This window comes from Neovison vison, chromosome 12, assembly GCF_020171115.1.
Source record: "Neovison vison isolate M4711 chromosome 12, ASM_NN_V1, whole genome shotgun sequence".
NCBI lineage: Eukaryota > Metazoa > Chordata > Mammalia > Carnivora > Mustelidae > Neogale > Neogale vison.
The window spans coordinates 108860245-108873040 of NC_058102.1; the positions used below are offsets into that span (position 1 = coordinate 108860245).

The window sequence follows — 12796 nt, forward strand, 5'->3', positions numbered from 1 at the left end:
TTTGAAGTTACTATGATCTGAGTCAGCAGGACTGATCAACAAGCTGTACCTGACTGTTCCTGCTAAGACTCAGTACTGGAGCTAGATGAACAATAGGCTTTGGGGGTGGGGTTTTTTGTTTTGTTTTGTTTTTAATAGTATGACAGGTTTTCTAATTGAGAAGAAAACCTAATTCTTCTTTATAGCCCGAGACCCCTCCGTTAGTGTTAGGAAGGGAGTTTTAAATAAATTTTGGGCTGGAGTTCTTTTCCAATATCAAAAAAGGAAGATGTGATTGTTGCATTCTTTCAGACTTTGATGTAGATTCCCTCAGAACTGCTTTAAAAGTCAAAGAATATTAGTAAGACTCTAAACCATTGTCTTTTCTGTTTGTCCTCTTTTGCAGAAATATTTTGTAATCCCTTTGTTATTACCTTGGCAATTCAGTAACAATTCATTTCCTTTTGCATTCCTTTTCCAGGCATGTGGAGCCCTCTTGATGTTTTAGACTAAAGAGATTGCATGCAGATGGTTAATTGAAAATGCTTAGCTCTTTCCAATGTGCATTTGTTTTTGGAAGGCAAGGGACTCTCATATGCCTGTCATAAATTTTGACAGTTTTCAACTATTAAGCCACAAGGTTATTAGGAATGATAATAATACCTCACTAGGGTTTTTGTTTTGTTTTGTTTTTAGATTTTATTTATTTATTTGAGAGAAAGAGCACAAGTGGGGGAGGAACAGAGGGGTGAGGGACAAGCAGGCTTCCTGCAGGGAGCCCAAGAGGAGCTCCATCAGAGGACCTGAGATCATGACCTGAGAGGAAGTCAGAAACTTAACAAACTGAGCCAGCCAGATGCCCCCCCCATTTAGGTTTTTGATGACTTTTATAAGATAGCTGATAATTTTGAAAGTTCTTATTTTCAAATAGATAATAAAAGCACATGGTAGGGTAGTTGGTTTATGGACATTGGGGAGGGTATGTGCTATGGTGAGTGCTGTGAAATGTGCAAGCCTGATGATTCACAGACCTGTACCCCTGGGGCAAGTAATATATGTTAATAAAAATAATTAATTAAAAAAATATGGTACAAAATACAGTAAGTACAGAAAGGTATACATTGAAAACTGTTTTCCCACCCTATCGCCATTACTTCATTCTCTTCTTAGGCTACCACTATTACCACTTTCTTGTATGTTTTTCCAGAGATAGTATAGGGATTATACAAATATTTGTATATGTATATATATGTGTGTATGTGTATTTGAAGCACAATTGTGCCATTATTATATACACTGTCCTGTCACTTTTCTCACTGAAAATAAGTCTTGGTGATTGGGCAATGAACAATCTAGTTCTTTTTAACAACTACATGATATTTTGCCAACATTTATTTAACCAGTCCCAATCCACTACAAACCAGTGGATTGTTTGTAGTCTTTTGCTATTATAAATAATACTTCAGTGAATCTTCTCTGCATATTTCATATACACGCATACAAATGAGCCTGATTATTTTCATAAAATAATTATTTCTACCACCCCCTGGTATAAAATCTACAGGCATCATTCACAGACATTCTAGTAAGGGGTCAGTGTTTTATTTCTTTATTATAGTAAAAATGAGATTCCATAATGATGCATCTGAGTCATAATTTTCTAGTAGTTGAACATAAAAAATGAATTCTAAGAATTTCAGTTTGTTTTTTACTCTGTCATCTTTGTATTGAAGATTTTGGTGCCTCTGATTTTGCTACAACAAATGCTTTTGGAGTTGACAAGACGTGGTCAAGAGCCTCTGAGTGCATTGCTACAGTTTGGTGTGACATATCTGGAGGACTATGCAGCAGAGTACATCATTCAGCAAGGTGGTTGGGTATGAGCTGTTACGTGTTTTCTTTTTTTAAATCTTTAAAAAAATGTCAGGCTTCTCATTGTGGTTGCTTTTAGTAACATAGGTTTAATATGAATATTATAATTTAATATTTAACATTGCGTGATGATCAGTGGCAAACTATTCATATGGTTTCACTATTAAGATGTTACTTACAGTAAATTGATAGGTGATGTTTTTAAATAGTTTAAGTACTTATAATTATGAAACATTTTAAACTAACAAATAATATTTAAATAATAAGGGATGAGGAATAATAAAATGAGTGCCTATGTATTTGCCATCCCAGTTGAAGAAAAGAACACATATAATACCTTTTGAATTTTTTATATGCCCCTCCTAGATTCCAGCATGCTCTTATCTACTTCACAAGGATAACTACTATTCTGAATTTTTTTAAATCATAGTTTAATAATATATACATATGTATCTCTAAACAAGTATATTATTTTGTATGTTTTGAACTTTATGTAAATAATATATTATATGTATTTTTCTAAACTTGCTTTCTTACACTCAGTGTTGTATTCTTGAGACTGTCCTTAGTCATTGTCTCTCAATTTTTAAAAAAATTTTCAGTTCCCTAAGGATCCCTTTTATTTATTTATTTTTTAGGATCCTTTTTAGACATTTTTATCCTAATTATCTCCTTCCTCCCCCATGAAATTTTGATACTACAGATAGAAGTCTGTTTATGTACTGTTGCCTTTTGAAGGGCCACAAGTGATTGTAATATCTCAGATTTCCCCCATCTTTCCAAACCCATTTTTACCCTCTAAATCATCCAGTGATCTGGTTTAATGTATTGATTGGTGTTTGATATTCTGTTATATAGATAAATAACAATTTATTTCTCTATAATCTTATCAGTAGACATTTTCAGCTTTTTGCTATTACAAACATTGGTGTTATGAACAGTTTTATACAGATATGTATAAGTTTCTCTGGTTACATACTTGGGAGTAGAATTTCTGGGTCCAAGATAATGCCAAAGTATTTTCCAAAGTGGTTTTATCTAACTTACACGCTTTCAGCAGTATATAAAAATTTTTGTTGCTCTTCATCTTCTCTAGTACTTAATATTATCAGACTTCTTAATTTTTTAAATCATTTATTAAAATTATTTTTAATAAGTTTAGATTTATAAAAATGTCATAAAGTGTTCCTGCATACTGTTCAACCAGTTTTCCCTGGTGTTAACATCTTACACAACTATGGTACCCTCATCAAATTGACTTCTCCATATTGATTTCATATCCAGCAAATTTGTTAAACCCTCTTATTGTCTGGTTATTTATCTCTGTTGTTTTTTAAATTATTATTTTTAAAATTTTATTTACTGGGGTGCCTGGATGGCTCAGTGGGTTAAACCTCTGCCTTCGGCTCAGGTCATGATCTCAGGGTCCTAGGATCGAGCCCCACATTGGACTCTCCGCTCAGTGGGGAGCCTGCTTCCTCCTCTCTCTCTCTCTGCTTGCCTTTAAAGATTTAAAGATCTCTACTTGTGATCTCTGTCAAGTGAATAAATTAAACCTTTTAAATAAATTAAAAGGTTTACTAATTTATTTATTTGAGAGAGAGAGAAAGAACGTGATCCCGAAAGAAGGTGGGCCTCAGAGACAGACTCTCAAGCAGACTCCGCACCAACTGAGGGCCTGGTTGGGGGTTGATCTTACAATCATGACCTGAGCCAAAACCAAGAGTTGGATGCTTAACTGACTGAGCCACCCAAGTGCCCCCCATCTTTAAAGATTTTTTTTCTTATGTATTAGAGAGAGAGAAATGCGCACACATATGAGTGAGGGGAGGAGCAGAGGGAGATAATACTCCAGAAGACTACCCCCTGAGTGCTGAGCCTGACAGAGGGCTCAGCTTCATGGCCCATGAGATTATGACCTGAGATGAAACCAGGAGTTGGTTGCTCAACGGACTGAGCCATCCAGGTGCCCCTGCTTTGGGTTTTCTACATAGAAAATCATACTGTCTGTGAATAATGTAAAATTTTTCCTCAGTAACTACCTTTTCAACACATTTATTCACTAATCAGGATCTTCCGGTACAATATTAATGGAAGGCATCCATTAGAAGGCATCCTTGTCTTTTTCCTGATGTTAAAATGAATTTCCTTAATTAGAGCATTTAGTTGTATCATTTAGTTGTATCAGTCTCAGTGAGTGAGGTTAGCCTGTAATTTTTCTTGTTTGGTTTCAATTTTAAGGGTATGCTGGCTTCATAAAATAATCCAGAGTGGGAAGAGTGTTTCCTTTTTTTTATACTCTGGAATAGTTTTTTTTTTTTTTTATAAAGATTTTATTTATTTATTTGACCGACAGAGATCACAAGCAGGCAGAGAGAGAGGAGGAAGCAGGTTCCCTGCTGAGCAGAGAGCCCGATGTGGGGCTCGATCCCAGGACCCTAGGACCATGACCTGAGCCGAAGGCAGAGGCTTTAACCCACTGAGCCACCCAGGCGCCCCAATATACTCTGGAATAGTTTATATGAAGTTTAAATTAGTGTGTTTTGCTTTCTATAACATGCATGTAAAATAGCCTGGCGTTTTCTCTGAGGGAAGTTTTCCGATTTTCCTGTCAACTCTATTATTATTATTATCATTTTAAAGGATTTTTTAAAGATTTTTTATTTATTTACTTGACAGACAGAGATCACAAGTAGGCAGAGAGGCAGGCAGAGAGAGGGGGAAGCAGGCTCCCTGCTGAGCAGAGAGCCTGATGCGGGACCCTGAGATCATGACCTGAGCCGAAGGCAGAGGCTTTAACCCACTGAGCCACCCAGGCGCCCCTATTATTTTTTTAAGAAGGCTTCATGCCCAGTGTGGGACCCAACCTGGGGCTTCAGCTCACCACCCTAAGTTTGAGACCTGAGCTGAAATCAAGAGTTGGGCACTTAACTAACTGATCCACCGAGTCACCCTTTCCTTGTCAACTTTTGATAATTTTCCTGGATACTGTCCCTGAATTTTCGGAGTTGTTGGTATAGAGATACTCATGATACCCTTTTATTTTTACTCTTTTGGAGGAGAGTGCAATGGATTTTTGTATCTTAATTCTCTCCTACTACTTACTTTAAACATTTTTATTTATTTATTTATTTGTTTGTTTATTTTTTTAAGATTTTATTTATTTGACGGAGAGAGAGAGAGATCACAAGTAGGCAGAGAGGCAGGCAAAGAGAGAGAGAGGGGGGGGGGAGGAAGCAGGCTCCCTGCGGAGCAGAGAGCCTGATGTAGGGCTCGATCCCAGGACCCCGGGATCATGACCTGAGCCGAAGGCAGAGGCTTTAACCCACTGAGCCACCCAGGCGCCCCCTTTTAAACATTTTTTTTAAAAAGATTTTATTTATTTATTTGAGAGAGAGAATGAGAGAAGAGTGTGAGAGGGGAGAGGTCAGAGGGAGAAGCAGACTCCTTGCTGAGTAGGGTGCCCAATATGGGACTCGATCCCGGGACTCCAGGATCATGACCTGAGCCAAAGGCAGTTGCTTAACCAACTGAGCCACCCAGGCATCCATTTTTAAGCATTTTATTTTGGCGAATTTTAAATGTACACAAATATAGATAAGATAGCATAATGATTGCCATCACTTAGCCCTAATAATCACTAACTCATTACCACTTATGCTTTATTCACACCCTAGTCGTGTCCCTTCTTAATATTATTTTGAAGCAAAATCCAGGCATCATATGATTTTATCTATAAAAATTTTAGTATGGTGGCACGGGGGTGGCGCAGTAGTCTGGGTGTCTGCCTTTGGCTCAGGTCATGATCCCAGGGTCCTGAGATCAAGTCCCACATTGGGTTCTTGCTCACCAGGGAGCCTGTTTCTCCTTTTGCCCCTCCCCCTGCTCATGCTAGCTCACGCTCTCTCTCTTGCTCTCTCACAAATAAATAAAGTCTTTTAAAAAATTTCAGTATGTGGGGGAGGGGCGTGAAATAGGGGAAGAGGATTAAGAGTACACTTACGAGTACTGAGTACTATATAAAATTAAATTGCTCTATTGTACATCTTAAACTAATATAACACTATATGTTAAGTATACTGGAATTATAAAAATTTTTCAGGGGCGCCTCGGTGGCTTAGTTGGTTGAATGTCTGACTTGAATTGGGCTTGGGTGTTGATCTTGGGGTTGTGTGTTTAGGCCCTGCATCAGTCTCCATACTGGACATGAAGCCTATTTAAAAGTTAAAAAATTTTTTTTCAGTATGTATCTTTAAAAAATAAAGGTTTTCTTTATTTTTATATTTAAGCATTTTTTAAAAGATTTTATTTATTTGTCAGAGAGCACAAGCAGGGGGAGCGCAGGCTCCCCATTGAGCAAGGAGTCCCATGTTGGACTTCATCCCAGGACCCTGGGATCATGACCTGACCTGAAGGCAGGCACTTAACTGACTGAGTTATCCAGGCATACCGGTTTTCTTTATTTTTAATCACACTGTCGTTACCACATCAAAAAAATTAAAAATGATTTCTTCATATCCTCAAATATGCTGTTAGCATTCAAATTTCTAAATGTCTCAAAAATATCCTCTCTTTTGAATGTGAGGGTAATCTGTCTGTGACAGCTGTCACCCCACTTATCTCTAGGTTTGATTTGACTGATCTGGCTGCCCAGTGGGTATCCCTTCCTCTCTCACCACTCTATGTGTGTCCCTCCTGAGGCTGTTCGCTTGGTCGAAGAGGACAACCTTCCCCAATAGAGGAGGAACATTCTTCTGTGAAGTGTAGAGGAGTAACTTTGCTCCCCTGCTAAAATCTCGAAACAGGTTCTCAGGGTCCATTTATAGAAAAATGTAGGCTAGTCAAACTTCCAAGACTCCAGACACATCCAAATGAGGCACTGTATGTGACAGTCTTTCTTTCTTCCAGCCTTTCCTTCCTTCCTTCCCTCCATCCTCCCTTCCTTTTTCCTCTCCCTCCCTCCTTTTATTTATTTATTTATTTATTTATTTTGAGAGAGAGAGTACACAGCAGGGGGAGCAGCAGGCAGAGAGAGAAGCGGTCTCTCTGCTGAGCGGGGAGCCTGATGCGGGGATCAATCCCAGGACCCTGGGATCATGACCTGAGCTGAAGGCAGAGGCTTAACCAACTGAGCCATCCAGATGCCCCCAGTCTGCCTTTAAAAATAATAACAACAACAACAAAACCTCTTTTAAACTTTACAGTATATGAAGTTGTATCTTTTTATTTTTATTGTTATTTCGAAATTTCTTCTTAGTTATTGGTTTATAATAGTTTTTTATTGCCTGGATATTTGTGTGTGTGTGTGTGTGTCTTGTGTTTTGGTTTTTGTTTTTAAAGTAGGCTTTAGGCTCAGTGTGGGGCTTGAACTCATGACCCCAACATCAAGAATTCTATGCTTGGGGCACCTGTGTGGCTCGGTCAGTTAAGGGCCTACCTTTGGCACAGGTCATGATCTCAGGGTCCTGGGATCACGCCCTGGGTTAGGCTCCCTGCTACTACCCCTCCCATTCCCAGTGCGGAGTCTGCTTCTCCCTCTACCCTTTCTCCTGCTTGTGATCTCTCTCTATATATAATCAATAAAATCTTTTTTAAAAAAAGAGTCCTATGCTCTACTGACTGAGCCAGCTAGGTTCCTCTCTTTTCTTTTTTAAATAAGTGTAAATTCAAACTTAGGGAAGCTTTCCTTTGTTTTGAAGAATAAAACAAAATAACAAAGCTTTTGTATCATTTGCTAACCTGATTCCATTCTCTAAAATTATTTATTTATTTAAATTATTTATTTATATTTTTTTATGAGACAGGGAGAGCAGGGGAGGGGCAAAGGGAAAGGGAGAGAGAGAATCCCAAGCAGGCTCCATGCCCCGCATGGAGCCCCATGTGGGGCTCAGCCTCCCGACCCTGAGATCATGACCTGAATTGAAATCAAGAGTCAGAGGCTTAGCTGAATGAGCCACCCAGGCATCCCTTAGTTTGTTGTGGTTTTTTATTTTGTTTTTTTTTTTTTGTTTTTTTGTAAGATTTATTTATTTGAGAGAGGGGGAGTTAGAGAGAGAGCATGAGCAGGGGGAGGGGCTGTGGGAAAGGGAGAGAATCTCAAGCCGACTCTGTGCTGAGCTCAGAGCCCTGCTCAGGGCTGGATCCTATGACCCTGAGATCATGACCTGAGCCAAACTCAAGAATTGGATGCCTTACCCAGTGAGCCTCCCAGGTGCCCCTGATTTCTCTTTAAGAAAGAAGTGGTAGTTATATTGCAAAAGTAAAATTTCTACCATGAATGATGCAGTTCTAAGTCTGGTGGCACTAAAAGGAGACAATAGCATTGTTGCCAGCATTATAACTGTTGGTGGCGTTTGTGGGAAAAGAAGCCCTTGCAAGTTCCTACCCAACAGTCAACTGCTAGGAAATTCTGAAGTGTCTTACAGGCCAAAGAGAGAATGAGGTTAGTAAAATGCCTCAACAGAGCTTTAATAAAGTACTGGATTTGAGAGTTCCTGAAACTTGGATATGTAAAAATAGGGTGGTAAGTTGGGTCATGCTTACAGTGGTCTCAAGTTCAAGTAAACTGCTATGATAATACACCACTTCACATATCTCATACTTTTTAAGGGGCTTTTCTTTCCCTCAGTAGGTGCTGGCAGAGGGTGTGCTCAGTCATTTTCAATATAGATGCCTAGGCCCAAAGCCAAGCATAAGAAAGGAGGAGATATAGAATGAAGAGAGTCTGCAGGGGAAAAAAAGCCCCTTTCTTCCTGGTTTCGCTTTTCCTCATGCTCAGAGAAACAGAATGAAAACTGAAGTGGAATGCCCTGGGGGATTGGTTTCAGGCCTTATGGACCAGTCAGACATATAGGCTGTACTTTCCTTCAGAGCATCAACTTTCCTAACTTCTGACTGAGACCTATGGTCTTTGCTGCTGGATATTAGATATATAATCATTAGATATATAATCTCCCCATCTTTCTGTGGGGAAGGACTGTCACCTAAGGGCTTCCCCTTGAACTCCTACTCTGTTCTGATTCATGTTTGCACTCAAAAGAATCTCTTCATGTCTCCAGTGTAGATAGAGGGCAAGGAAGGCACTTGGGCCAGCCCCCCATTTTCCCCACTGCCATTATCATTGCCATTGCTGCTGTTCATGGTAGCTCCACCCAGGAATCTTGCTCACCTAAATGGTGCTTTCCAACAAGGGAAGAATTAAATACAGAGAATGTAATTCATTCCTTCCTTGATTTTCAGTTTTATTATGACACAGTATGTTGATGTTTGTTGGTTATTATACTTTGTTACAGAGAAAGTAGTTCTTTTATTCAACTTAAATGTGTTTTCTAAAGAAAAGAGCAGTAATAATGGATAACTAGTTAATTGATATTTAAATTTTTTAATGTGTTTTTAATCTCTAATTTTGAATGCCCAATCTGTATTTCACATTGTTAGGTTTAAGCCCTTTGTTTTTTTGTGTGTTTAAAACCAAGAGATTCCTTTTTTGACTAATTGGTGAAAGTGTCTCCTATGATACAAAGCGTCAACATGAATCATCTTTTTTTTTTTTTTTAAAGATTTTATTTATTTATTTGACAGAGAGAAATTACAAGTAGATGGAGAGGCAGGCAGAGAGAGAGAGAGGGAAGCAGGCTCCCCGCTGAGCAGAGAGCCCGATGCGGGACTCGATCCCAGGACCCTGAGATCATGACCTGAGCCGAAGGCAGCGGCTTAACCCGCTGAGCCACCCAGGCGCCCCCAACATGAATCATCTTTAAGGCACTTTGTGTTAAACATTCCATTGACAGGTCTTAAAACCATTATGGTCATTCTTCCAGAGGAGAATGATTGGGCTGCATGATGGTGCATGTCTGTTACATAAAGTCTGTAGTATGACTTCCGGGGTAAAGTGTTTGTCTTCAGCCACCTGAACACAGGGTCAGGGTGAAGCAAACTGCCTACCTGTCAAAGTGGAGCTAGTTTTGAAAACCTACTGTTAAGGAGGAGGGATAACAACTATAATCTGTTGGAGGAAGAGTTTGGACATATAGATTTGCAGAGACGAAAATAATATTTTGTTCTCTGAATTAGAAAAAGAAATGGCTGGGATAAGTGCCTTTTGGATTTCTGCAGATAGTTTTTTTTTGTTTTATGTTTTGTGATCATTTTTGCCTTACTATATTTGAGATGATTTTTCCACTGTACTGGTATTGAGAAAAGCACTTTATTGAGGCTTATAAGTACTATGACTGGTGTGGATTTTTTTCATAGACTGTAGAGCAGTTTTACGTTCACAGAAATGTTGAAGAAAGGTACAGAGATTTCTCATATACTACCTGCCTGCACACATGCATGGCCTTCCCCATTATCAGCATCTCCCATCAGATCTGTACATTTGTTACAACCAGTGAACCTCTGTGGCTACATCATTGTCACCCAAAGACCATAGTTACAGTTTACTTTTGGTGTATATTCTGTAATTTGGGCAAATTTATGATGGCATATATCCATCACTATAGTATTACACAGAGTAGTTTCACTTTCCTAAAAATCTTGTGTTCCACGTGTTTGATCCTCTGTCCTGCCTCACCCCTGGCAATCACTGATCTTTTTTACTATCTCCATAGTTTTTCCTTTTCCAGAATGTGATATTTATATGTTGGGATATATACATATATAGTTGGGGCAGTGCGATATATAGCCTTTTCATATTGGCTTCTTTCTCTTAGTAATATGCATTTAAGTTTCCTCTATGTCGGGGCGCCTGGGTGGCTCAGTGGGTTAAGCCACTGCCTTCGGCTCAGGTCATGATCTCAGGGTCCTGGGATCGAGTCCCGCGTCGGGCTCTCTGCTCAGCAGGGAGCCTGCTTCCCTTCCTTTCTCTCTGCCTGCCTCTCTGCCTACTTGTGATCTCTCTCTGTCAAATAAATAAATAAAATCTTAAAAAAAAAAAAGTTTCCTCTATGTCTTTTTATGGCTTGATAGCTCATCTCTTTTTTAGCACTAAAATTTTAGCACTCCTTTGTCTGGATGTACCACCGTTTATTTACCCATTCACCTATGGAGGTAGATCTCAGTTACTTCCAAGTTTTGACAATTAGGAATAAATCTGATACAATCATCCATGTGCAGGTTTTTGTGTGGACATGAGCTTTAAACTTCTTTGTGTAAAAACCAAGGAGTGGGGTCTGGTAAGAGTATGCTTAGTTTTTTAAGACATTTCCAAGCTGTCTTCCAAAGTGGCTGTACCATTTTGCATCCCCACCGGCAATGAATAAGAGTTCCTCTTGCTCCTTAGACTTACCAGCATTTGGTGGTGTTTGTGTTAGATTTTGGCTATTTTACTAGCTGTGTAGTGGTAGCTCATTGTTTTAATTTGCATTTCTCTGATGACATATGATGTGGAATATCTTTTTGTATGCTAATTTGCCATCTGTACTTTTTTGGTGAGGTATCTTGTTAAGGTGTTTGGCCCATTTTTAAAATCAGATTGATTGTTTACTTATTTAAGAGTTCTTTGTATATTTTGGATAATAATCCTTTATTAGATGTGTCTTTTGAAATTGTTTTCTCCCAGTCTGCGGCTTGTCTTTGCATTCTTTCAATATTGTCATAGACAGACATTTATAATCTTAAATTCCAGCTTATCAGCCATTTCTTTTATTGACTGTGTCTTAATGTTATATCTAAAAAGTCATCACCAAGGCCAAGGTCATCTAGGTTTTCTTGTTATTTTCTAGGAGTTTTATAGTTTGTATTTTACACTCAGGTCTATGATCCATTTTGGGTTAACTTATTTAAGGTGTAAGGTCTATGTCTAGATTTGGTTTTGTGTGTGTGCCTGTCCAGTTGTCCCAGCACCATTATTTGAAAAAACTTTTTATCCATTGTTTGCCTTTGCTCCTTTCTCAAAGATAAATTGACTATATTTACATGCATTTGTTTCTGGGCTCTCTCTTCTGTTCCACTGATCTATTTTTTCTTTCACCAAAACCACACTGTCTTGAATACTCTAACTTTATAGTAAGTCTTGAAGTCAGGTAGTGTCAGTCCTCCAGTTTTGTTGTTCAGTATTGTGTTGGCTATTTTTGGTCTTTTGCTTCTCCATATAAACTTCAGAATCAGTTTGTTAATATTTGCTGAGATTTTGATTGGGATTTCACTGAATCATAGATGAAGTTGGGAAGAATTTACATCTTAAAACCTTATTGAGTCTTTATATCCATGAACATGGAATATCTCCATTTATTTAGTTCTTTTTTTATTTCGTCAGAGTTTTATAATTTCCCTCATATAGATCTTGTACCTATTTTGTTATATTCATGCCTAAGCGATTCATTTTTGGGGATGCTTATGTAAATAATATTAGATCTTTAATTTCAAGCTCCACTTGTTTATTTCTAGTATATAGGAAAACGTTTGACTTTGTATATTAACCTTGTATTCTGCAATCTTGCTATCATTCCTTATTAATTTTAGGAGTATTTTTGTGGATTCTTTTCAGATTTTCATAACGTAGATGATCATGTCATCTGTGAACAAGACAGTTTTATTTCTTAAGTAAAATAACAAAAATTCAACAGAGTAAATTCAAGGATCTATTGGCTTTCTTCAGTGATTCATGAGTCGTGCAGCATCCCATCTAGCAAATAGAAAGGAGCTCCAAATTGCTGCAGAAAAGAAGTTTTTAAAGGTGGAAAGAAGTGGGACAAGGAAATCATAAACAAAAGAAAGGATTATTTCAGGCAAGGTCACCTCTTTTAGGGGGATGAAAGGAATCTGTTGCGTGAATATCCTCACCAGTGTTGACTAGGAAATTCCAGACTAACTGGTTAGGATCACATTCCTGAAGGAGGTTGAAATTGGAGTTAGGTTAGCCAGTAAGTCTTGGTTGGTGACATGGGTTTAGCTCAAGTGAATCCATTTGGGGCCTGTTGCCTTCTTTTTAACAATTCCTTATCAG

The 12796-nt window shown here is 38.4% G+C and overlaps 1 protein-coding gene across 5 annotated transcripts in view; it reads left to right on the forward strand.

The window, feature by feature from the left end:
• The window catches only part of BCL2L13 (BCL2 like 13), an 84212-nt gene that overhangs the window by 48400 nt on the left and 23016 nt on the right, over positions 1 to 12796 (forward strand). For 3 of the 5 annotated variants that reach the window (XM_044227267.1, XM_044227268.1, XM_044227271.1), the window contains one exon: positions 1713 to 1856. In XM_044227267.1, the coding sequence (XP_044083202.1) occupies positions 1713 to 1856 (144 nt within the window). Of the gene's footprint in view, positions 1 to 1712; positions 1857 to 12796 lie in introns of those variants that run through there. The other 2 variants (XM_044227269.1, XM_044227272.1) reach the window with 2 other exon arrangements.